At 40.4% G+C, this 26,429-nt stretch overlaps 1 protein-coding gene across 4 annotated transcripts in view; it reads left to right on the top strand.

Moving 5' to 3' along the window:
* per2 (period circadian clock 2) overlaps positions 1-25,334 on the top strand; it is a 33,798-nt gene extending 8,464 nt beyond the window's left edge. Inside the window, exons 3-24 of one of the 4 annotated variants that reach the window (XM_085438689.1) lie at positions 8,973-9,065; positions 9,258-9,412; positions 9,903-10,024; positions 10,145-10,346; positions 11,288-11,339; positions 11,868-12,007; positions 12,490-12,568; positions 12,671-12,777; positions 12,873-13,026; positions 13,172-13,286; positions 13,522-13,662; positions 14,290-14,380; positions 14,514-14,694; positions 14,991-15,115; positions 15,300-15,506; positions 16,785-17,048; positions 17,602-18,494; positions 18,788-18,904; positions 20,791-20,986; positions 21,749-21,875; positions 23,226-23,376; positions 23,463-25,334. In XM_085438689.1, the coding sequence (XP_085294815.1) occupies positions 8,973-9,065; positions 9,258-9,412; positions 9,903-10,024; positions 10,145-10,346; positions 11,288-11,339; positions 11,868-12,007; positions 12,490-12,568; positions 12,671-12,777; positions 12,873-13,026; positions 13,172-13,286; positions 13,522-13,662; positions 14,290-14,380; positions 14,514-14,694; positions 14,991-15,115; positions 15,300-15,506; positions 16,785-17,048; positions 17,602-18,494; positions 18,788-18,904; positions 20,791-20,986; positions 21,749-21,875; positions 23,226-23,376; positions 23,463-23,612 (3,862 nt within the window). In that variant the 3' untranslated portion in view covers positions 23,613-25,334. Of the gene's footprint in view, positions 1-8,972; positions 9,066-9,257; positions 9,413-9,902; positions 10,025-10,144; positions 10,347-11,287; positions 11,340-11,864; positions 12,008-12,489; positions 12,569-12,670; positions 12,778-12,872; positions 13,027-13,171; positions 13,287-13,521; positions 13,663-14,289; positions 14,381-14,513; positions 14,695-14,990; positions 15,116-15,299; positions 15,507-16,784; positions 17,049-17,601; positions 18,495-18,787; positions 18,905-20,790; positions 20,987-21,748; positions 21,876-23,225; positions 23,377-23,462 lie in introns of all 4 variants that reach the window. The other 3 variants (XM_085438688.1, XM_085438691.1, XM_085438690.1) reach the window with 3 other exon arrangements.
* Positions 25,335-26,429: the final 1,095 nt, after the last annotated feature.

The raw sequence follows: 26,429 nt of genomic DNA, 5'->3' as shown, positions 1-26,429 counted from the left end.
CAACTTGATAAACATGAGCTGATTTCTATGTAGGACACACAAAAAACATGTTTTGGCAAGATACGTCCATGTGCTCCACGCTTCTGTTCGTTCTGGAGTAAACAGGTTGAAATGCAAACACTTGTACTGTGATGCTGTGTGGTTAGTGTTTAATTATAAAGGCTATTTTCATGAATTGTGAGGTGGTTTCAGCTTTATGTTTAAAGATGATCCTCACGAGAATTTAAAGGGTAGCATGCTGTGTGTTTTTCTGGATTTATGTTTACAGATGTGTTCTAATGTTCACTTTTCTCACTCTGAGTGAGAGTTAATGTTTGCTTACTGTCCACGGCACACCTTAAAGTTTAACTTAATGTTCAGTCACATCACAGCCTTAGTATCTGAAGAGTTGTTGGTTACGGCATTTCTCAAAGAAAACTTTAAATGACTAAAGTACGAAAAAAATTTAAAATCCCCTGCCTCTCCACAACCGTGCAGACGTGACTTCATCATGATTTAAAAAATGTTCAGACGCAGTGCAGCCTGCCCAAGGCATGACTACAGCAGTGGAAAAAATAGCAGATGGGTTGTGTCATGCTCGCCAGCTCCTTGACATTTCTATGGCAACAAAATGTTTGTCTTTGTTTACTGGGTGGCGCCGGCCAAGTGGAAGGCATTGACGTTATACTGCCTCACTTTCAGCCTTGACTGGCTTACCTCACTTGATCTTTTCACTATGGAGTTTTTTTTTTTTTATTTGTTTAAAAACCGCTCCTCTTCCTGTCCATATGCGCCTCGCATGCAATAGCTCCCTCCCTCAAAAAATGCTATTACTTTTTTTTCCTCCCTCTTCTTACTCACGCCGCTCTCTTTATTTGAACTTTTAACCTTTTGTACCAGTTTTTTTGCTATTTTTTTCCCTCAGCATCTAAAAAATACTCCGTCTTTCTCTGTGTTTAGTACCTTGCTACCTGCATCTGTTGCTCTTTCTCATTCACCTTCCTCATTTAAATAGCAAAATTTAAGTGACAAAAGGGGGTTGGACATTTTGGTCCTTAGTGACACGGCGGCATCACACATTTGCTGCAGAGTTGTCAGCCTCACATCCATGATATGGATACCAACTTACCAAAGGTGCTCTATCGCACTAAGATCTGGTGATTGTGGACGTCGTTTGAGTACAGTGAACTTATTGTTACGTTCAAGAAACCAGTGTGAGATGATTTCAGCTTTGTGTATTCAGGTTGGCTGTGGTATTTAAATGATACTCAGTTGATGCTAAGCAGCCAAAAGTGTACCAAGGAAATACTCCCCACAATTTACCGTCAGCAGCCTGATTCGCTGATACAAGGCAGGATGGATCCATGCTTTCATGTTTCACTTGTTTACTCCAAATTATGGCCCAATCATCTGAATGTCTCAGCAGAAATGGAGACTTGTCAGACTGGGAGTCGTTTTCCTTCTGTTCAATTTTGGTGACCTCGTGCAAATTTGAGTCTCAGTTTCTCATTCTTAGCTGACAGGAGTGCAACCTGCTGCTGTAACCAATCTGCTTCAAAGTTCAGCGTGTTGTGCATTCATTCGCCTTCATACCTTGGTAATGAGTGCTTATTTGAGTTATAGTTGCCTTCCTATCTGCTGAAGCCGTCCTCTGACATCAACCAACAATTTTCACTCAGAGATCTGCTGCTCACTGATTATTTTCTCTTTTTTGACCATTATCTGTAAACTCTAGAGATGATTGTGTGGAAAAATCCCAGCTGATCAGCAGTTTCTGTAATACTCAGACCAGCCTAACTAACAATCATGCCACATTTAAAGTCACTTACAACACCTTTTTTCCACTTTGTGATGTTTGCTTTGAACCTCTGCAGATTATCTTGACCATGTCTGCATGTCTAAAGCTTTGAACTGGTGATTGGCTGATTAGATATTTGCACGAACAGGCAGGTTATCATGTGCACCTACTTAAGTGGCTGGTATTTCACCCCATATTTTGTGTAAAGAGTAAGAACTCAAGTCAAATCATGCTTCTAATACACTGAAGCAAAAAATTAATGAAAAGGGGACAAAAGTAAAAGCAGTTAATGAATAAATACACACTATACTCTCTCTGAGCCTGTAGCTCCAGGCTCAGGTCCATCACTGGTCTGTTAGACAGTTTCATGTTGTGAGACCTGCAGGAGTATCCTTCAATTTTCCCCTTTAATATCCCACTTTATCCACCTGTGATGCTCGAGAGTGAAGCAAGGAGGGGAATGTACTTCAAGTAATAGTGTTATATGTGTTAGAGTAGGAGCAGACATTTGACCTTTAAAAGCATAGGTGTGAAATTATTCGTACAGCCAAATCCAGAAGAGCCACTGTTATGTCACCTGTCCTTTTTCTCCTGCGACAAGTCAAAATGTCTTCTGAGAAAAAGTAAATCTTTGTCGGCTGATATAACTCAGTTAACAGCCCCACATTTTAGCGAGCGTGGGTGACTGCCACCAGTTCTTCAGCTTTTAACATTTCTGTCGAGATTTATATCTACCAGACATACAGAGATAAGCCAGCACGCAGATTTGAAGGAAGGGAAAGTCCAAAGTAAGAAACAGGTTCACGTTTTAGTCTTTAACAACTCTGGATCACAGTGCATCAAATGTGTAGGACATGTATCAAAATGCACCAATATGAAAGATATAAAAGATATATTTTATAAGTATTTATCGCTTAGTGTGGACAGGTGTTTCCATGTATGTATGCAGGATTTTAGACATAAAAAGGTTAAAAATCTCCGTTTGTAAAGATATTTACTTTCCATCAGTACTCCAAAGAGGAAGTCAGTCAGAAATGGGTCTAAAATATATTTCTTTGGAGTAAATAGTTTAACTATATAAAGAATCTGCACAGCTATCAGTGAATGAATAACTGTTTGACAAAAGGCTTTGAATAGAAAATTGCATCCCTACAATCACTCTCTGTGTAGGAGTACGTGCGTCACGTCTGCATACTCCTCTGTAGAAATAATTACCATGTAGTGCCAGAACTGGATATCACTCGTACACTGCTATTTTAATCAACTCCCTAAAAAAGAAAATCAAAATTTTAAGTCACATTTCTTGTTGTCTTTTCTCACTATTCATATAGTTCATATAGCTTTATAGTCGTCGTAGAGAATGAGCCACTGTTTTTAAGCGCACTGCAGTGTAAACTTACCTGTGTTATGGCTTCCCTGGGTTATTTATGTCTCTCAAATGCGCATAAAAACTTGTCGCTCTGCAGTTTAAACAAGACCGCCTCACCCTGATCATCACCTCCTGTCTCTGGTGCACAGTGTAAAAATTAAAGTCTCTTTGAGCCTCTTTTTTTTTTTTAACTAATTGAAATAACTCAGAGTTAGAGCCACATTGTGAATCAGCGTGTCGACACTAACGCATGGTCACTCTGTACAGTCTAAAACCAGCTGTTGCATTTCCGAAGGCAATGTTTGACAGAATTGGGCTCTAATCGTGTTTGGACAGACTCTTTGTAAATAATATGTTTTCTATTCTTAGCCAAGTGATGAGGTTATTCATAGCAGCTTGCCGAGTTATAGTTCAGGTGAGTCAGTATCGCATAGCGGATACAGTGCAGTGCACCACTGATATTTGACAGTTTATACATATTTATCTTGAACTTTTTAGCCTTCTTTGAGATATGACTGTGGAGAAAGGACAGAAAAGCTGGAAGAAAGAGCCAGAAAAGACACCGCAAATAGCAGATTCAACCCAAGGTCTCTGCGTTAGCCTTACAGAATATAGGTCATCTGCTCTACCCAGTGAGCTAAACTAGCACACAAATGCCAATATGCCCCAGTGTTTGTAGGAAAACTAATATCAGTCTCTTTGTACCCATGGGCAGTGGGCATTAAATCACTCCCAAAAACGAATTAATAATAAACATGTTGAAGTTTAAGTTAATTGTGGAATTTAATGATCCATACTCCAAGTTACAATCTCTGCTTCCTCTGGGTTGCTTTCTCCTCTCTCGCTCTCTGTCCCTTTCTTCCTCTCTGCCTTTGCCAGGATACTGTTTGCTCTGTCTCTCCCTCTCACTGTGTGTTCATCTGGAGCCTGTCCCAGATCACTTTGAGTGAGATGAGACATGGTACTCCCCTGGTCTAACACAGAGATCCAGACAATCACACATGCTCACTTTCACACCTACAGCCAATTTACAATCACAAATTAGCCTAAAATGTTTAGCCTGTGGGAGGAGGTCAGAACACCTGGAAGAAAACCTCATAAAAGGTAGGGAGAACAAAGCCTGTACAGAAAGTAGTAGTTTTAAATAAGTCTGTATGAGGTAACACCACCCACTACAACCTGTTACTAAGAGTACATGGTGTTTACCATTGCATCCCAGCAAAGACCCACCTAAAGAAAAATGATCATCCATTAAAGTGGACACCACACTTGTAATATTTTCATCACTTTACCTTGCTGCCCTTTCCGATCGGTAACTGAAGCCATTATTTTGATCTCCTCCAAGCCACAGGACTGAGTTGTCAAGCAGTTAGTTTACCTAGTAGAACATGTGAGTTGCTTCTTTGCAGCTGCCTAATCTGTAATCACTAAACTTGATTATGTTTGTGACTTTGACCTGTTAAAACAATTAATTTAACGGTGGCCAGATTTAAATTAGTCATTTTTGACAATAGTTTGGCTGTTAGTTATTCAGCAACTACTTTTTTGCTGCCTTTTGATATCCTTTTCTTTGGTAATAAAAGGGTGAAATGATTAAAAATTGACATTTCATCTGAATTAACTTTTGCCAGTATGCACATAGTAGAAAATACAGTTCTGTGGTTTTGGACCATTATGTTACATTTTAAACAAACATGCAGATAAATCTGTTTTAACACCTGCTGCAGAAATGTGACTTCTTTTTCCATTAATACTCTGAACCTTAAACAGGATTGGCTCAGTTTGGCCCAGAAAGCCCAAACTGGGGTTGTTTTCCACTTATATTCATTCACGTAAAGAACTGTTCATTTTAAAACCTGCTTTTAGGCCCACTTACGCTGGCCTTATTCATGTCTGTGAAACATAAGAAAACCACAGAGTCATTGTGCAGTTCCTAATTAAACAGGATGGCATTGCCCTGATTGTCACCTTGTGTCCCTGCTGCAGACTAGCCTCTTTGAGCACGCTCTTATTGTAACTAGTTTAAACGACCTACAGACTTACTACCACAATGTGAATTAGGCTGCTCAACGCAAATACATGGTCAGTCTGTACAGTCTAAAACCAGCTGTTGTATTTCTGAGTACTGAAGGCTATATTTGACCGGATTAGACTCCTATTTGTGTTTGGAGAGGCTGTTCGTAAAGATGTTTTCTATTCTTAGTCAGGTAAGGAGGTTATTCATAGTAGCTTGCTGAGTTGTAGCTCAGGTGAGTTAGTTTCTCAGACAGCTGTTAATAGTCTTTAGACAAGCTTATTGGCTAATACGTGCAGTGGACTGGCTGCTTTGTTTATGTTCTGACTTTGTAGTGTTGCAACAGAACAGGTGCTCTTATCTTTAAATCAAATTGGTCAAAAAAGTATCAATGAGTACATTTATTTTATTTTTTGCTGCCTTTTGATATCCTTTTCTTTGGTACAGCTTGGTGTCCTGGTGCCTGCAAATTGCACAGAAACATATTGTTGCTTTTGAAGATACTAGTGTGGTGAAATACTAAATATTTACATTATATATTTTCCTTTTTCATTCCCTAACATTAACAATACTGTGTTTGTATGTATTAATGCATATAATATACTAATAGAGTTATAGTCAAATGGGAAAATGATGGTGAGATGAACTTTTTGGTAGCTTACTCTTAAATTTATTATTGCATCATATTTGTGAGGTTTTATTACTCCTGGTCCTGCCTTAATTTCCACGTCAGTCTTCTGTGAAGTACTTTGAACTGCACTTACCTGCTTTGGAGGTACTATACAAATATAGTAGGATTGACTGATTACTTGCTGCCTGCACTGTGGTGTGATACCAGTTAATCTGTGACAGACCAATACCAGCTGACACACATATATATATATGTAGGTCATTCAGAAAAAGAGGGTTTAAAAAATGCATATATATGCAGCATCAAAGTGTAATAGGTGCATGTCGTAGTAAAAAATACAAAAACAAAAAACCCACCAAGGGTCTAAAGAATAAAATGTTATTAGGTAAATTATTTACACCAATGCTGTCTATTTCAAATATTGTGTCACTGGAAAATAACTAATTACACCTTTGAGATACTTGTACTTGAGTACTTTTTCCACAAAATTAGCTTCACTTTTTTACATTGGCATGGAAATTTGAGCACTGACTGAAATTGCAATATTACCTAGCCCAATTAAGAGACAGCTTTTTTCATTGAAAATATTTGATACCTTTGAGTCCTTCATGGAGCACGATTTGAAGCTAACTCAGAATAATAATAAAATTGCGACACAGCTCAGGTTCTAATTACTGCCAACATCTATGTGGAAACTAAAATGAACTATGTACTGCGGTGCTCAGAGAGTGGCACACAGACTTAGTAAGTGCTCCTTTGCAATCTAGCCTGCTTTCAAAAACACTTTCTAAGTCTCACACACTAATACATGCTCAAGCTGTCCAATCTAAAACCAGCTGTGGGTGCTGGAGTCTATATTTAGCAGAATTAGAGACTCACCTGTGCTTGGAGAGGCTATTTGTAAAGGTTATTTCTATTCTTGGCCAGGTAAGCTTGTTATATACAGTAAGCTGCGTGATAGTGAGTCAGTGTCCTCGAGCGCTGTTGATTTTATTGTATTAGGCTACGTTCACACTGCAGGCGAAAGCGCATCAAATCCGATTTTTTGGACCCTATGCGACCCATATCCGATCATGGTATGACAGTGTGAACGGCACAAATTCGATATTTTCAAATCCGATCTGGGTCACTTTCGTATGTGGTACTGATTCCGATACATATCCGATGTTTTAGAAAGCGACTGCTGTTTGAACGGTCATGTCGCATTAAATCCGTCTTTTACGTCACTGACACAAGACAGACGCCAATTATCAGTTCTGGAGAAGACATCGCGAACGCTTCCTGGCCAATAAGTGTAGATGTTAGTGAAACTGTTGGGAAGACAACGTTGGGGAAACGTGAACATTTTACTTTCACGTATATTTTATGTACTGTATAATCTGATTAGTTTAATTCTAAAGTCCGAAGTCTTTATATTAAGGCCCATCAGTCAAACAATATGGTTTGCTCTGGGTGTACAGAGCGTGTTGTGTGTGACGTCTTCTTTTGCGCATGCGGGCCGCTTTGAGCGTTCACACTAGAGCGCGTTTGCTGTCGCATTTTATTTGTAGTGTGAACAAGCAGACACAAAAATCGGATTTGATCAAAAAATCGGAATTGAGCATTAACACCTACAGTGTGAACGTAGCCTTAGTGTAGTGTTAAGCTTGTAGGTTAACACCTTGGGTCATACATGTACAGTATAGATGCATCAGTCGACATCAGGTTGTGCAGAATTAGGGCTCTAACACAAGATACAGAAGACAGACCGAGGAAAAAAAGCACACCGTTTTATCCAGAGTAATCACAGAATTGTGCACAGGACCGCACACTGAGAAGCATAACAGATGTTGAGCCAGAGACTGAGAGGAAGGCATGACTATTTATGCATAACGAGGTAATCGGGGAAGTGGAAACAGGAGGGCAACAAGACACAGCTGAATGAAATCAAGCCAATGAGATAAGGTGGGAAGTAAAAATAAAAGTGGGCACAGGAAATGACCAACTATCAGAGCAAAACGGGAATGAACCCAAAGGATAACTACTAAACACATGAACTCATGCTGAGGCAGGAATAACAAAGTCACAATAGAAACTCAAGAGCTAACAGAAAATTCATCACCAAGGAAACCATGAGTAAAAAATCAGACACAAATAATACAAAAAAATACATAATAATTCAAACAGACTCTTTAAGAAATAAATGGGGACATTAAAAGGTCAACAAAACAGAACTCTAATCAGAAATAGCATTTAACAAACTGGCCTAACCATATGAGACAGATTGATCTAATATACTACAGGAGTAAAATATTTTAAGTTCAAAGTTGGATACCACATGAACAATGACTAAAATACATATAGAAATGTAAAGACCCAAACCCCTTTGCTGCACTCCCAATGCAGATTTATGTAAGGTCACCACAGAGGGAAAACCAACCTTAACTATACTTACAGTTGAAGAGAGCTTCTTTTGTAACCCAGCTATTTTGAAGCTGCTGCTGGGACACCGATCACTGATTCACATTCACAAAGGCAGAAAACAGCAGGTTTCTTTAGCTCAAGTATAAAAACCCTGTTGTGAGTTTGAGTATACTTGTTCCTTTATTATAAGAGTTACATGTCATTATGTTAGGTAACTTGAGTATAGAGTACTTATTATTTTATTATTAGATATCCAATATTCTTTTGGGTGATGTAATCACTCTAGAAGTGTTTGACCCAGTATTTTGAGTTGTTAAGTTTTGGTGTGTTTGTGCATTATGGATTGTTTTCTTATTCTCTTGTAGTGCTTGTGGTGATGATGATTATTAGTTTCATGTTTCTGTTTATCCGTGGTCTCAGTGGTCACTTTATGTTTTGTTTGATGCCAGCAATAAAGCTGTGGTTTTCAGTTACATTTCCGTCTCCGAGTCCTGCACTTGGATCCACATCTTCACCTGCTCACACACAGAGCCCTGACAAGAAGTGCATATAAAATATAAAACATATGCACAGAAAGTTACCTCTTTTACAGTTAGTTTCCTGTTGTTTAGTTATTTAATTATGAGTTGGTTTGGCCCACCTTTACAGTACAAAAAGATCACTTTAATCTATTACCTTGCACGCAAAGCATATACACCAGCACTCTAATAATAAAGATGATGTCGACTTTCATTTGCAGTGTTAAACTAAACTGTCCCTGTCCTCTTTTCCCACACAGTTCGAACTCCCATAGTCCATCTCCACCGAGCAGTTCAAACGCCTTCAGCCTGCTGAGCTCTGAGCAGGACAACCCTTCAACCAGCGGCTGCAGGTAAATCCACCACCTGTTGCTGTATAACTGAAGAAGCTTCTTGTCACTTCACGGGACATTCTCACTCTTTGGGCCACAAGAACACCTTACATAATAACACAACCAGCTATTGTGCCTGTTATTTAATCGCTTTCTGAGGGACTGTTCTCCTTGTCTGACTCGCCGCTGTGCGTGTATGTGTGCAACTTGCAGTAGCGAGGAGTCTGCCAAAGCCAAGACGCAGAAGGAGGTGATTAAAACTCTGAAAGAGCTGAAGTTTCACCTGCCTGCTGACAAGAGACACAATAACAAGTCGACCACGCTGAACACCCTGAAGTATGCACTTCGCTGTGTGAAACAGATGGAAGGTGTGTACTGTCTAAAAGCGTCAGTCTGAGTTCCTCTTGTTTCTGTGGTCTGTTCCTCCTTCTTAGTAGCTACTTTTTTATTGAAACACTTAACATTCGTGTGTAAATGTTTGCTTTTGACTCCTATTTCTGCCACAAGAATGTCCTCTGCGCAATTTACAGAATTTGCTCAAAGCCAAACCCAAAAAGAAATAAAGGCATAACTTTGAGCAGGAGGGAATGTTTATGTAGGCAGTTTCCAGGTAATGATCTGTAAATGCTCACCTCATTCCTGCTGAAATGCTTGCAGATGTTAATGGGTGGGCAGATGTTTACTTGCGACGCATTTCAGCATAGCACTGAGGTTTAGGATTACAGACTATTACATCAGCTCTGTCTTGGTAGTCTTATGTTGATACTATTTTGTTAGTTTTGCTAGTTTTCATCTACTCTGAGCTTATATTTTGAGCATATTCTGACAAAAATGTTCTGTGTATATTTCTTCTTTCAGCCAATGAGGAGTATTACCAGCTCCTGATGATCAATGACAGTCAGCCTTCAGGCCTGGATGTGTCTTCATACACAATAGAGGAGATCGATAGCATCACCTCTGAGTACACTCTCAAAAACAATGTAAGATCTTGAAGTAGCTTTTAAAACTGATTTGTGCTCTTAAACAATAACAAAGATGCAAAGAAAAAGTCTTGTAATTATTATTTTTTTCCTCAAACCACAATTTCATGTCTTCAACAGGATATGTTTGCAGTTGCCGTGTCTCTTATCACTGGAAGGATAGTCTACATTTCTGACCAGGCTGCCTCCATCCTCAACTGTAAGAGAGATGTGTTCAGAAACACCAAGTTTGTGGAGTTTCTTACACCGCAGGATGTCAGCGTCTTTTACAGCTTCACGACGCCTTATCGCCTGCCCTCCTGGAGCATGTGCACTGGAGCAGGTATGGTGACGACAGAGATCTCTGAAGTAATTGTTCTTATGGACCACCAGAAGGGATTTCAACGTTAATATAAGGACAGATTTCCAATACAATAGTTTCAAGAACAGTTACAGTATAGCAAAAGAAAAGCCAAATAAGTACAAATATGGGTTTATCCAAGAGGGCTTAGCTTTTGAGCGTTTAAGTTAAATTCAGACAAGTAATAAGAGGATGATGTCAGACCATCCATTACAAGTACCAGAACTATATAAAGACTTCACAGAAATAGAAAAACATCTGAGAGTCTATAATGAAGAGGCTTAGAGGTACTTTATTAAGTTTATGTTCAATGGATTCAAGTTATCCATTTAAAACCGCTGATGTTTACCCCTTTTCACTCAGCTATATGGAACAGATCGAGCTGTCTCAGTCGTTAAAGCATAATCTGGAAATTATAATGGGTTGCCAAATGGGGAAGCTTTTAAAAGTCCACAAAAGAACAAAACGTGCAAATGTCCAAGACACAGTTTGAAATCGGATAATGAATACCCTTCATTTCATTTTCCCAGAGAGACTCTGTGTAACGGATAATGGCCAGCTTCACCAGTCAGTGTGGTGCCTTAAATCTTGTTTACGCACAAAGACCCTTTTAGAGGTCCTGCATTTAAATCCCAGATGAGCCCTGTGTGTGGGGAATATGGTGCTTGTAACACAAAGTGCTCAATAAGACTAAATATACTCCATAAATCATTTACTCTTTCTCCCAATTAGGCCTGGAATTATTTTGGCTGGTGTACCATGTATGTTTAAATTCATTTAAAGTAAGTGCAGGGCTGGGCTTCCAAAGGATGTTTATTGATGGAATTAATCAACCATTGGACACCTACAGGAGACCAGACTCTCACCACCATTTGGCTGGATCGTGTTGCTTTTGAATTAAAACGTTTCTCTTCCCATTTCAGAGTCGTCCCCGCCTGACTGCATGCAGGAGAAGTCCTTTTTCTGTCGTATCAGGTGGGTGGGTGCTGGGTCAAATGCAGTGTCGGGCCATCTGCTGCTCGTACCTGCTCTTAGTTCATATTCATACTTTCTATCCAGGCTAGATGCTTTTTCAATGAGTTTGTGACATCATATGCATAAAAACCTGTAAACAGCTGCTTTTTCCAGGCCAGCGTTAAAGACCATTTACATATTAACAACACACTTAGCATTTGTTAGGATGTTCCACAGACTTCTATAGCATTCTTTAAATCTTTTATTTTAAAGAATTCTTTTATTTAACTATATTTTTGAGTATTGGTCTGATTTATGGGGTCACATCAGAGATCTAAAACCTTAAACAGAACAGCTATTTAAAGTTGTGCACACAAACATTCACTCCTATTTACTGATGGGTGGAAAATGACCACAGAGCGCCCCCATGTGTTCAGATTCTAAAATCCAAACGCGATTAAACTAGAGGGTATTTGTGCATACTTGACTCATGTACCCAGTCTCATCTTTGTTTGGCTCACTTTACCTCTTTTGCCTAATATCCAGCAGTGGTAAGGAGTGTGAGGGTGACCTGCAGTACTATCCATTCCGCATGACGCCTTACCTGATGAAGGTCCAGGATACAGTGCACACTGAAGACCAGTTCTGCTGCCTCCTTCTGGCTGAGAGGGTCCACTCTGGCTATGATGGTAAAAATATTGAATATGAATATGTTTCTCCTAATTTGGCTTCTATTTACCGGCTCCCTATTAAATCCAGAGCTGAATTTAAATTTCTTCTCCTCCTATAAAAGGTCTCGAGATATCAGTCATATCTTAAAAGCCCTATTAGTACAATAATATCCTAATGGAGCACTTTGCTATCAAACTGCAGGCTTACTTGTGGTTCCTACAGTTTCTGAAAGTAGAATGGGAGGCCGAGCCTTCAGCTTTCAGACTCCTGTCCTGTGGAAGTGACTCCCAGCCAGCGTTTAGAAGACTAACACCCTCTCTAATTTTAAGATTAGACTTAAAACTTCCCTTTTTCTTGAAGATTGTTGGGGTTTTCTCTCTGACACCGTAAGGTCTTCATCATACAATTTTAAAAAGTGTGTTAAGAAGACTGTCGTTGTGTTTTGGTGCTATAGAAATTAAAGTGAACTGTATCTGTATATTTTTTTTTTATCCTTAAGCACCCAGAATTCCAACAGACAAGCAGATCTTCACCACCACTCACTCTCCAAGCTGTGTGTTCCAGGATGTGGATGAGAGGTAAGCCAAGAATGCTTTTACTGCTGAATTTAAACTAAGTGATCTCTGAAAAAGGTGCAAACATTTGGTGATGTTGGCTGCTAACACTGCACTTTGTTTCAGGGCAGTACCTCTTCTTGGGTACCTCCCACAGGACCTGATTGGCACCCCAGTCCTCTGCCACCTGCATCCCAGTGACCGCCCGATCATGCTGGCTATTCACAGAAAGAGTGAGCCCACACAAAATTGACAGAAGAAACATCAACATCCAGTGTAAGCAGGGGAAATCAGCGCCTGTCTCAATCTGTTTGTTTTTCCTCTGCAGTCCTCCAGTGTGCAGGCCAACCGTTTGACCACTCGTCCATCAGGTTCTGTGCAAGAAATGGAGAGTACATCATCTTAGACACCAGCTGGTCCAGTTTTGTCAATCCTTGGAGCCGCAAAGTCTCCTTTGTTATTGGGAGACACAAAGTCCGCATGTAAGTATTTATTACCTAAACAAGTTGATACATACATTTAAATCGATATTAGATTAATATTTGACCACGGCATATGTGACATTATAGAAACAAGTTCTTAATTGGATGACAAAACTGCTTCACGTAAGATGTGCTTGTTTACCAGGGGCCCCGTGAATGAAGACATTTTTATGGGCCCAGTCTCAGGCGTCAAAGAGGTGAAGACCATGGACTCTGACGTCCAGGAGATTACTGAGCAGATCCATCGGCTCCTGCTACAGGTGAGGAAAAAAACAAAACTAATATAAATTTTATAAGCTGAAAGGAAAAAAATTCAGTTGGAAGGTAAAAGAAAGAGCAACATTTCAAGACCCTACACAGACTAAGGATTGATCGAGGGAAGGAGATTAACAGTTACTGTTATTGCAGGTGCAATGTCCTCTCTGTCCCTGGAAATAATCTCTTCATTTGTTCCTGTTTAATCTTTTTCTTTTGTCTTGTTTTTTATGTAACCAGCCTGTTCATAACAGTGGGTCCAGCGGCTATGGTAGTCTGCACAGCAACGACCACTTTCTTGAAATAGGCTCCTCTAACGAGAGCCTGTCGTACAACAAGATGCATCAAGAGGAAGAGGACATGAGGGGCAAAGCCAGACCTGTGAGTAAACCCACAAACATGCATTATTTCTTAAACGCTGCATGCACTGCATTTATTGTTTGACATTTTAGTTTAGCATCCGAGTTTGAGTTCAGCAGCCTTGAAAACAAGGCACGTGTGCATGCATGTCGCAGATCAAACACAGTCCAAATACATGCACTGGCAAGGTGCACTGGCAAGTCTTACCCTGCATGTAAGGGATATGAAGCTCTCGAGTTGTATAGAAAAAAAGCACTGTATGTGTGACGAGGTAAATGTGGCTTGTAGTCTAAAGAGCACTGAGTAGTGAGTCATGCTCACTTTCTCTTTATGGACGTCTGATTATTCAACAGTTGGCAGTGAAACTATTCAGAATCTTGAACCTCAAGTTGCTGCTAACCACTAAGTAAATTATTCACTTGATTATATGGCGAAGAAGTGACTAAGGAAGGGAATTAGGTCACTGTTACAGCTCACTGCAGTGAATCCTTACCCATGTGGTCAGGGTAACAGCACTTTTGCCTCAGGATTATGAAACAAATTTAGCCAAGATTAATATGAATTTAGTCTTAATATTCTTGTATTATTATTTTGAATGAAAAGTCTGAGCAGATTGTAAATGATTGACTCTTGTTTGTCTATTACCAGCGAACTTTTCAAGAAATCTGCAAGGGAATTCATCTTCAGAAGAGAGAAGAGCAGCAGACGGCAAAGCCAGACAACAAAAAAAGCAATGCCAGTAAGTCCAGTGAATAATTATCTGCATATTTGCTAGGTTGCAGAGCTAATTTTTTGCAAATTGTTCAGTCGCTGATACAATGATGTGATTTCATATTAATCTTAGACACTAATGCCTAATTTGTCTGCTGCAGAGTCTGTACAGAAGAAGAGCCAAGCCGTGGTGCGACCCAAAGACTTGGCTGCTCCTGTTAACTGGAAGGAGGCGGGATCACCTATGGAGGAGAGCAGAGCCTCTTTCCAGGAGGACCTGGCCTTCAATGATCAGACTGTATACTCCTACCAGCAGATCAGCTGCCTGGACAGTGTTATCAGGTACAGAGATGACTCATTAGAAGAAAATGCCAGCCATTAGCATTGCCCATCCCATGTAGAGGGACTTTATATGTTCCTGTAATACGTAATGGATACAAAGAAAGTTCAGCAAGTTCTCTGTATCATATTTCTCTGTTACTGTCCACATTCATGGTTTTACCAGGGAGGAATTGGAAAGAATTGTTACTATAAAATTCAACCTTTACAGAGTTCCTAAAGTTCTTGATTGTCTTTGACTTTTACAATCGGGTATTATCAGCATAAATACTAATTTTGTGATTGAAAAATCCCTGTAGGTACTTGGAGAGCTGTAATGTTCCCATCACCATGAAAAGGAAATGCCAGTCTCTCTCTAACACCACGTCCTCAAACTCTGATGAGGACAAACAGAAGGGATCCAGCAGCATGCAGCTGTCTAATGGTATGTGGCACTACTTCAGATCATCTAAAATAAGAATAACACAAACCTCTTACCTTTTTTTTTTTATCATGCAAAGTTACAGCCTTCTAAGGCTTTCAGACTCTTCCCTTTAAACTTCTCTATCAGACTCTTCTACAATACCACTTCCTTGTCAGTAGTTCCTGTTCTCTGTTCTCTTTGGCAGAATCATCCTTGTTGAAGGATCAGTCTGGTCTCTCTGCTTTGGACGATCAAGATAAAAAGTCCACTGACGCAGCCACAGCGGTAGTGGGCACTTCGCGGCCCCTACCTGTACCAAACAAACCAGAAAGTGTGGTGTCCATAACCAGCCAGTGTAGCTACAGTAGCACCATAGTGCATGTTGGGGACAAGAAACCTCAACCCGAGTCAGGTACAGTGACGTGAAAAAGTACTGACCTCCAACCAGATTCCCTCTATTGTTGCATATTTAATATACTGGAACTCTACAGGTATCTGATTATTAAGACAAAAAGAATGTTGTTCGATGTGAATCGCACACTCTTCAGCTTATTTCTGTTTAAAGAGCACTACAGAGTACTGAAAAATCACTGATTTGGAGTGATATTGGCGACTGTAACGGATGCAACAGATTGTTTTTTTTTTTAAACCTATTACTGTGGATATTTTAGTGCTTTTTACTTCATGTATGCAAAAAATCCGTTTCTGCCTCTTGGAGATCTGAAACGTCTCAGTGTGGAAAAATATTCAATAATAGAAGAAATCAGAGGAAAATGGCTTCTCACAGCACTGTAAATGCAGCCTGTATGTGTACGTGCTGATTTATGTGTGTCTGTGTGTTTGTGATGCTGTAGTTTATCAGCAAAACCTTCAATACAGGAAAAAAAAACAATGGCAAATTTTCAGTTCAAGTTCCAGTATGTATGAAGTGGGTTTGTGTCCTATTTGAAATAACTGCAAAGGTTTATGATGGGGGGGGGACAAAGACACATGCACACACACTATGGCAGTTTAACACACTAGACTGCCATAAATATACTCAGTTACAGAGAGTTTAGACAGTCAGTAGGAAAAACTGCAAAAAGCTAAAACGGCTCGATTGTCTGCACCAAAGCCCAGTATGAATTAAATAAGGATTATCTTAAACTGAAACCATGCAAAGCTACTCTGCAGTTCAAACATGTAACATAATAATCCACCTTAGTTCAGAATAACAAAACCAACAGTTATGTCTATGGCTTCTGTTCTCTGAAGGAGAGGACTGAGGTACAACACGTGTAGTATAGGATATCGCAACGCATACTATGTGCTGTACTGAGTGAATCGACTGAAAATGAACTGAGCTATTTATGCAAAAATGCAGCAAAACTCTCACTGATTGTGCACCGCTTCATCTTAATACCTCAGCCCAATTTCTCTATATTCATTGGCTGTAACTGTTGTACTTCACTGCAATGTCTTAACTGTGCAGTTGCTTTACAGACTGTTGGCTTTGAACGTGGTTCCCAATTTGTGTGAGCCTTTCTTTCAGTGTGTCATTATATGTTCCAGTGTAGGCTACTGCATTGTTTTCTCTATGTTGCTTTTGTCTTTGTCGCTTTTAATAATAAAATGTTGTGTTGCATTAAAAACCCCACCTTCTGTTGCTTTACAGCTTATTAAAGTTATTCTCTTGCTGTCATTCATGCAGAGATCATAGAGGACGTACCGGGCACAGGGGAAGTGGCCGAATCCATCCAGAACCTTGCGGCTCCTCCGTGTGCATTTTCACCTCCCAGTCAGGAGAGAGAGTGCTACAAGAAGCTGGGCTTGACCAAGCAGGTTTTGGCAGCACATACGCAGAAGGAGGAGCAGGCCTTTCTGTGTCACTTCAGAGAGCTTCGCAGACTCTCCCCCCTCGAAGCAAACTGCTCCGAGTACCTGGAGCGTCAGAAAGAACAGATCGGCAGCGATGGTACAACTAAACACCAACCCCATACTGACACAGGAAGGATAATTCTGGCTCACTGCAATTTACGTCCATGTCTATTTATAACCTGTTTAATCTCTATTTATAATTTATGACTCATTCCATTGATTAAACATCTTCGGAGATGGTGACACAGCTTTAAAAAAGACTAGAAATAGAGTAACAGACACAAACTAACTTTGAAATCAATCCCAAAGCTAGAGGAGTTTTATTTTGAAGAAAAAAAAAAGTGACAAAGAAATATTATGAGGAATATTCTCTACAGTTTACTGACTGGCTCCCTGTTTCAACCTTAATCTGTTATATTTCCACTAGCTATGACTGCACAGTATATATGTTTCGGTGCAGCAAGGATGTTTTTATGTGGTTTAGATCACCTGCTTCCAACTTTTATGATATTTACAACAATATTTTTTACTCTCTCCTATCCTATTATTCATAGGAGGAATCTGTAAATTGTCCACTCGGACAATGCGTGAGGAAAATTTTCATGAAAACTTTAAATAAAATATTTTTTTTCATTTCCTTGATCGTCTAGTTGCACCTGCTGTTCGACCCAAACAGGGTGGAGCGTTTGCAGAGCCAACCACACGGAGAAGCACGCGGAATAAGAAGACCAAATCAAAGAGGGCTAAACAGGTCGAGTCCTCCGACAGCACAGCGTCCCATCAAGGACCACAGCTGCAGCGGCCTTCTTTTCCAAACTACAGCCTTAACCAGACATCTTGGTCTCCCTCTGAGGCAACGCAGTCGGCTTTTCCCATGGCCTACCCTACCGTGATGCCAGGCTACCCTCTCCAGGTTTACCCCAGAGCTGAGTCCATAGGTCCACGGACAGATACCACTACACAAAACTTTAGGGACAGCCAGGGTGCTCAAGCCACTCCTGGCCCCTCATCCATCCATTCTGCTCCCTACAACTCCCCCATGGTCACCCCCATTGTGGCTCTAGTACTCCCTAACTACCTGTACCCTGTAATGGGCCCCGGTCCTCCACCACAGCAGCCAGTGTACCAAGCAGAGACTGGGGTCTTCCCCACCCAAACATTGCCTTTTGCTCAGGCTGCCTTTCCATTCCCACCTTCCTTCAGCGGTCAGACTCAGTTCAACGTTCAGACCAATTTCACTCCTCCTCAAGCAGCAGGCAGCTCAACTCCATCATTCTGCTTCCCACCATCCTCGGAAATCCCTAAGCCTTCCGTTGAAGGACAGTCTCGGTCCTCAACGCCACAGTCTGGAGGAGCTGAAGGCCAGGCCTCTCCTTGCTTATTCCAGTCACGCTGCAGCTCACCCCTTAACCTGCTGGAGCTGGAACTGAACGTGGACAGGCAGGACGGCGCGATGCTCCCCTCTGGAGGACGAGGAAATACTGCAGCTGAGAGGGAGCAAACAGCAAGTGGCAGCCAGCCTAAGGAGAGGGAACTGAATCAGGTAAACAAGGAAATACAACTTCCCTTTGTCCTGTTGGATCCTTCTTAATCTGTCAGCAGCCCACAGTGTCAAAGAATTTTAACGTCGTGGGCTCCCTTTATAGGCTGTGGCATGTTCCCCCATAAAGTTCACTATATATGCATCTCAGTTTGTGGGCTTTAATGGCGTTATGACAGTGATTTTATCCAAAATTATTTCCACTAAATAACTTCTGTTTTGCTATTGTAAAAACTCCTCCGATTAAATGTGGCCCAGGGTGTGTTAATCATGTTATTATTCCTTACACCCTTTAGCCATCTCTCAGTCTCCTTGGTCCTCCAGGACCGTTGTATTTCGGGGGTACAGCCTGTTTCTGTGAGCGTTTGTCTTGGGATAAAGTGTGCTCTAGGCTGAGTGCTTTCAGCAACGAGGTAGGCAAATCATCGTAAAACCTCCGCACTTTTCAAATCCCATTTCTTCCCGATTCCATGTCAACTGTTCCAGTTACTGTTTTCCTTTTCATGACTTATGAGTATTATTATTGCTTGTTCAGTAGACGCTGATTTTTAGCTGAAGCATGACAATGAAAACCGCCTAAGAAGCATAATAAAACCTGGAGGCACGTGCCCTCTTGAGGAAGTTAATTACAGGATAGTATTCTGTATGTGCACCTTTGGAATAATCCAGTTTTAATAATTGGTTATAAAATGAGAACTGATCTTTATTTAACTGACCATTACAAACACCAAAACACGAACAATTTAAGTTTTCTCTGTTTTTCAATCAACACAGCCATTAAGTATTTGTTGTGCTAGAAGGAAAATAACCCAAAATGCTATGTTTAACTGGTCAGAAATGCTCTGGCAGAAGAAACTTCAAATGTTTTTGGTAGCTGTGGGTTGAAGAGCATATTTTTCTGCCAAATTTTGGACTTCTCTTCCTCAGCTTAGCCAGATTCACAAGATGTCTGAAGTGAAGCGCTCTCTTGAGTTCATTTAACTGTGTCTCTGGGGTCTGACTGGATACTGGACAGATTTTTCTCTATTTGTAGTTATTCTGCAGTGGGTTTATTTCCAGGCCCAGAAAAACTCAAATCATGATCTTTTTTCTACCGTACAGCGCACATAGCGTGTATGTTCTCCCCCAAGCAATTCAACCTAACTTTCCTCAGTTCAAAAAAAGCATTATAGAGTGTCATATTGACAAGTCGAGGCACACGGTAAGATCAGCTTCCGCTGGCGTCCTGCTGCAGATCCCATCCTTCATCTCTCACCTTTTTAAATAAGTCAATTCAATTCAATTTTATTTACACAGCGCCAAATCACAACAACAGTCGCCCTACAATAATACATACAGAGAAAAACCCAACAATCATATGACGCCCTGTGAGCAAGCTCTTTGGCGACAGTGGGAAGGAAAAACTCCCTTTTAACGGGAAGAAACCTCCGCAGGACCGGGCTCAGGGAGGGGCGGGCATCTGCTGCAACCGGTTGGGGAGAGAGAAGGAAGACAGGATAGAAAACATGCTGTGGAAGAGAGACAGAGATTAATAACAAGTGCGATTCAATGCAGAGGTCAAGTTCTCTCTTCACACATGCCAACAGTGTGGTTTGACTTACTGGATTGGATATCTCCAGTGGGGTTTTTAAAGCCTGTAGCCCATGGGTCTACTATACTGTGGGTGTTTGAACTATGTGCTTCATATTACTGAAGACGATACACTAATTTGTGTGTTAGTCCTTTAAAAAAAATGCATTTTTCAGAATTGTTACTTTGATGAAGATCAGACCACGCTTAAACTGATGCAGCTACTTCTAAATGGTTCACCTTCGTATTTTTTCCATTGCACATACACTGATTTTAGCATGACCTCCACAGCTGTGGGAACCTGATTCACAATTAAACATGTGGAAGGGGGTATTGTCGTTTGTATTGTACCGAGATGATATAATGAAGAAAGGAAAAGTGGTTTGCAGCCATCTTCTGTATTTTGCAAATGCTTTTCTAATTATAATATACATATTGCATTCATGAATTATTGACTTCCCTCACTTTAAATTAGCTGGAAAAGGATCAGGATCATGTATCTAATTTAAATCAACTACACTGGTCTCCTCGGTCCTTGTGAACCAACGAGTGTTTGCTGAGAAGTTTTTTATGATTAAGCAGAAACATGCTCCCAGGTGAGTCTTTAAAATCTGAGGCAGGATGTAAAACGGCAAGAGAAACGGCGTCTGCGAGTGTAATGAATGCTTCAGTGTGAGGACCTGAATCCTGCTCCTCTGATGTGGTGTTCCTTCAATATTTGTTTTTGCAGACAAGCTCGCAATGTGACGCTAACAACAGCGATGCCAACTCTTCATCCAGTGACATGCTGAACATTATCCTCCAAGAGGACTCCTTTTCGGGCACCGGCTCAGCCACCTCAGGGTCCATGGGCTACAGAACGTCAGCCAGCGGCACTTCGAATAGCGGGACATCTGAGGGCAGGACGTCAGCCAGCAGAGTCTCAGGTAGTCCTACAGTTATAACCATGTGTTTTAACTTGTGATTGCTATACAGATTTGAAGTTTTTGTCCAAGTTTTTTTTTTTTTTTTTTTTAACAGAGCAAGCAATGTTTAACATTTCTAAACGCAGTAGCGTTCTTTAGAAAGCATAAATTATTTCTGTTTGCATACAATAACAGAATTATTTCAAAAGAAAGACAAAAATTACCAGAGTTAGTATTATTAGCCCACCTGAAAAGCTGACCTTTTATTGATCCATAATGTAAACAACAGCTGTGGAATGATGTGCTTTAACTTCTTACTTTGCAAAGCTAACAAAATCAAGTTAAAAACTGAGGGTTTTCTTTCAATTTACACACAGTATAAAAACTTCAGCGAGGGTTCGAGTTGTCACTTGAGAAAGCATCCTGCTAAAAAAAAATTAAATCAGTTTAGACTTGAGAAAAAGAACCGCTGATGTTTAAAGAGCAGGAGATGGAAATGCTGTGATGACTTTGTATAGCCAAGTGTCAAGAACTGAACTGAGAAATCTCATCATTAAAGAGAACCACACAGTACAGAGTGAGCGTGGTAGAGGTAGGAAGTGAAAGGTTTCCAAAACTCTGCGAAATTAATATTTAGCCTGTGTAAAATAAGCATTGTCCCCTCAATGATAAATGTCCTGTTATTAGGTAGGCCAATGGAAAGCTTTTAAAACTACATAATTTGTCATATGATCATCAACTTACTTGGCCTCTAACAATACTCTGCTCTTTGGCTCCTCTCAGAAAGCACCAACAGTAGCAAATACTTTGGCAGTGTGGACTCATCGCTGCACAGCCAGAAGGTCAAAGGTCATATGAGCGGCAGAGATGGAAGACGCGGCAGAATGGAGCAGAGCGACCATATCACAAAGTATGTACTGCAGGACCCGCTGTGGCTGCTCATGGCTAACACAGATGAGAAGGTCATGATGACCTATCAGCTGGCCTCGCAGTGAGTGGGAGAATGGGGCTCAGCCAGTGAGGAGTAGGATAAATGGCCCTGTAGACACTGTGGTGTGGTAGTTATTCACCATCTGTTTGTAATGGAAGGTTCCTCAGTAATGCACTAGTGATAAGGCTGTGTGCGTGTGCAGGAAACTTGGTGTGGGATGCCTGAAGGCAACAGCTTGCTAAAAGACTGTTTAACATGTTTAACCGAGTCCCCACCATTGGAAAGCGTATGCGCAGTTTTAACCCACCCTGTAAAACTGCTTTACATTCATCACTAGCTAGCTTTGATCTCAGGTGAACCACTGGCTGAATAGATGTTTAACTACACATTTAATCCCATTTAATATAAAAAGAAGTGCAATGTCAACAGTGAGACTCCTTTTTTTCCTGCACGATGAAGAAATGATGCTGTCGTATGATGATGCTGTCTGGTGGTGGTCAGAGGGCCCGGTGGCGCCAGTGTCCGGCAGCCTCGCCTCAGTGTGCCCCAGGGCAGCTGTGGCTACAGTGTAGCTTGCCATCACCAGTGTGTGAATGTGTGTGTGAATGACTGAATGTAGTGTAAAGCGCTTTGGGGTCCTTAGGGACTAAGTAAAGCGCTATACAAATACAGGCCATTTACCATTTAAATGCAAGAAATCTGTCAGTACAAATAAATAAATGTGTTAAATTACAGAAAAGGCCCACTGCCCAGAAAATATTCAATATAAATTCTGGCATCCTTATTCTAATAGGATTAGATTAGTGCTAGTCTACAAGGCATCTACTGGGATGCTGACTGACTACCACATCTTCCAGAGAAAGAAGATGCGATACTTTCAATGAACCCTTTTCAGGCAGCATCACTTGATATACTCAGACTCTTTATGCATCTACCACACACTCCCTTAACTGTGGTAGCAAATGTTCATCTTCCTGTTGTGTTGCATCATCTCTGTGTAAGAGGGAGCACGGAAACTTTTTGTGTTCAGTGTTTGTAAATGTGGAGGAAAAGAGAAACTGCAATCTGTAATCATGACACAGAAGCTCCAACCCTGATGGTTGTAGTAAGACTTTTGACCACTAGATGGAATCCTCACAACAAAAGAGATCTGCTGTGTTGGGTGTGAGGAGCCTGACAGCGAAACTTTGTTCGAACATAAAAGTAATAAATTATCCAAAAGTGCAACATAAGCATGCAAATCGAAGCTTCCAGTGTTGTTTATCTGAGCATTTGTCACACGTGTGAGCTGAATCGTGACCGTGTCTGTGCGTTTCAATGTGTCTGCAGTGATATTGAAAAGGTGCTGAGAGAAGACAAAGAGAAACTGAGGCAGCTGCAGAAGAGCCAACCGCGCTTCTCTGAAGAGCAGAAGAAGGAGCTGATCGAGGTTCACCCCTGGATCAAGAAGGGAGGTTTACCCAAAGCCATAGATATCAAGGTAGAATTGAATACCCCTTCCAGTTCAGATATCCACTGTTAATGTAAACATAATGCCTCATTTACACCTGAACATGTTTTTTCCAGATGTGCTCCTGGTGTGATGACGCCTTAGAGGCAGCGACGGCGGTACAGGATCAGCCGTACCAAGACCTCGATGAATCTGAGACCGCCGGAATATCCTGCCACGGCTCTCCTTCGGCCTCCGACTGTCAAACACAGACGGCGGCACAATAAGCTTCTCAAAGTGTCCAGAGTGACTTTGTTAGCCACTGGCTTACAGCCTTTGAAGAGGGACCAGTTTTAAATGTGCTCTTACTGTTTCTCTCTTGCTGTTCTGTGAGTTCTTCTTGTGTAGGTGCCAGCAAGAAAACTGGATAAAACAGTCCAGATTTTTGTAGAATGTGAACATGTGTAGTAGATTCATTACATTATATTTTAATCTACTTTTTAATTGTTCACTGTGTTGTTGCTTGAGGAATTGCTGGTCTCTAAGACTGCGCCTGTTTGTTGCGTCATCCCTTTTGTAGCATGTTGCCACGTGCGGCTCTTAATGGTTTTTATATAGACTTGATTACCAGATGCTGAGCCCAATAAAGGGAAAGAGAAAGTGTGCTCGCATGCCAGGCACCACCACAGAGGTCAAACAAACATCAGTCAGCTGGGGGCTGCTCTCGGTGGCTCTGTGGTGTTTGATGAATTCAGTATTTCGTGGCGTTTCCCCGAGTTGCAACGACACTTCTGTCATTCATACACATCAGACACCAAATGAGCACAAGTGCACTTTGCAGTTTAGTATTTATAGTTGAAAGAAATCTGATACTAAGGTAACTTTTTGAATCTTAAATTGTATATTTCTTCCCACTGGGTTGGATAAAGAAGAATGTAAATGAGACTCCTGTGGGTCTGATATTCATTCTGCTGATGCCTGTATTCAATTGGGGGATCTCAGCTGTTAAACATAGAGGGGAAAGATGTCCAATGTAGTACAAGCATTGCTGATCAAGTGATGGAGTTGATTTAAGTTTGCACTGAGTTGGGGGTGTGAGGCACATATGCTACACTGATTCACATAATGTCATACTTTAAAAAAAAAAAAAGCTCATTTCAAACTTTTTACACTTCTGTCATTTGGTGACACGTCACTAAAAGCAGCTCTAGATTTTTTTTTTTTTTTCATTCAGCAGATTTCCTTTCATCTGTTTCTGATGAAATGCAGCATTTTTGTTTTTCAGCTGTGACACTCACTTTAAAGATTTCTTTTTTTTTTTTTTAATATATTTCAAAGCTTGTGTTGGTGTTTGCAACACTCTCTGACTCTAGGCATATGTATAGGCTATATTTTTACATAAAATAACTGATAACTGTTTCTCTATAAATGAGTCAATGTGTTTTTAAGTTATAGTATTAAAAAAAAAAGTTTAAAAAGCAAACTGGACCAAAAGAATTAATATTATTTATTATAAGCTCTATTTTGAAAATGTGAATTCCATAATCAACACTAGGAAAGCCGCTCATCACAAACTGAAAAGTACCGAGCTGCATGTTTAGGGTGGGTGGTTATTGTAAAGAGATTATTGTGGTTTTCCCCAGTTTTGAAGTGTGCTGCATGACGCTCGACGTGGTCTGATGTTGCAATCATAAACAAGGAGAGGAACATCCTGAACAGACTGAAGCTCGTTACTGTTCAGAACAAACACTTCAGGCTGACTTTAGGGTAATTTCACTGTTACAAAGCAGCTTGGACGTCAGGTGGCTGAAGAGTTTTTTCACTTTGAAGCCTACGTTGTTGTTTGAGTCTCTTTGGGAACTTGAACATTTTTGTTCAAGTTTTTTGGGGGGGGGGGTGGTCTTCAAACAGACACTGACATACACATTTTTATTTTTGTTTTTCTTATTTTTTAAAGGAAATGATTCCACTATGTTTGCTAACTTTTCTCAAAATAAAATGTTGCATAACTTAAAGCAAAGTGTGTCGTGCACCTTCTTTGCCAGTCCAACAACGACGAATAAGGAAGAGACGGGATGATTTCTGCAGACTGGAAAAAAAAAAAAAAAAAAAAGAATGTTCCGACATCTTAAACTTAGCTTGTTACAGTTTTTCTCAACAGTGTCTGCAGAGCCCTAAATGCAGTTTAATTACAATTCTGTTAATCTTAGTGCCCCAAATCCCTGGATGAATATATGGATAGCAAAGTAACCTGATATATTTACTTGAATAAAGTACAGTTTTATTTTGGATACAAATGTTTTGTCTTGTACTTCATATGATTTATCTGCAAAATAAGTAAGGCTTTAATATAATTCTGCAAAGTGTCATTCCACACAATGAACACATTTAGTTAACTATATTTTTGTTATACTATATCTTCACTGTTAAGCTACTTAAGTCGGATGGAAATCATGCCCCATGTTTTGTACAGCATATTCCTACACTGATTTTTAACTCTGATTAAATAATCTGACTACCTGTGCCCTCCCCTCTTTGCCTTATTATGGGTTCCCCCTTGTGCCACACCATTTAAAAATCCTGGGAACGCCCCTGCTGCCGCCTGTCTTATACATATTTAAATGTTAAAGTAAAAAGACTCATGCTTCTCTCTGTCGTCACTTTTACCTTCGCAATGCAAATGTCTGTCTGTCCAACCACCGAAACAACAGACTTCTGCGCAGATCCTCCTGATCAAAGCGACCCTTGTTCACACCTTCATACTTACTTCAAACTGAGCGTGAGGTGCGAACATGCTTAAAAAAAAAGAAAAAGAAAGAACATCCCCCCCCCGGACAGCTATACCTTCGGTGATATTTTAATACGGTGATATTTTAATATGGTCTGGTCACAACACAGCGGACTACATCAAGTTTAGCAAATAATAGGACCAAAACAAGGATGTATGGGTCGTCATTTAGTAGTTTATAATTTGAATTATGATAATTTACTTGTGCTTTCTTGCACTCGAGAAAGCTTGTTATTAATTTAAGTGGTCACAGCTGGGTTTAAAACGAAATATCACCTTTTTACATAAATAAACAACTATAAAAATACCAATGCTT

Source organism: Copadichromis virginalis, linkage group LG18, assembly GCF_057382275.1.
Source record: "Copadichromis virginalis isolate Kocher_CV1m ecotype Utaka linkage group LG18, C_Virginalis_male_GT1.1, whole genome shotgun sequence".
Classification (NCBI taxonomy): domain Eukaryota; kingdom Metazoa; phylum Chordata; class Actinopteri; order Cichliformes; family Cichlidae; genus Copadichromis; species Copadichromis virginalis.
Note: the sequence above shows the minus strand (reverse complement) of the source record. Positions and strands in the feature narration are given on the sequence as shown.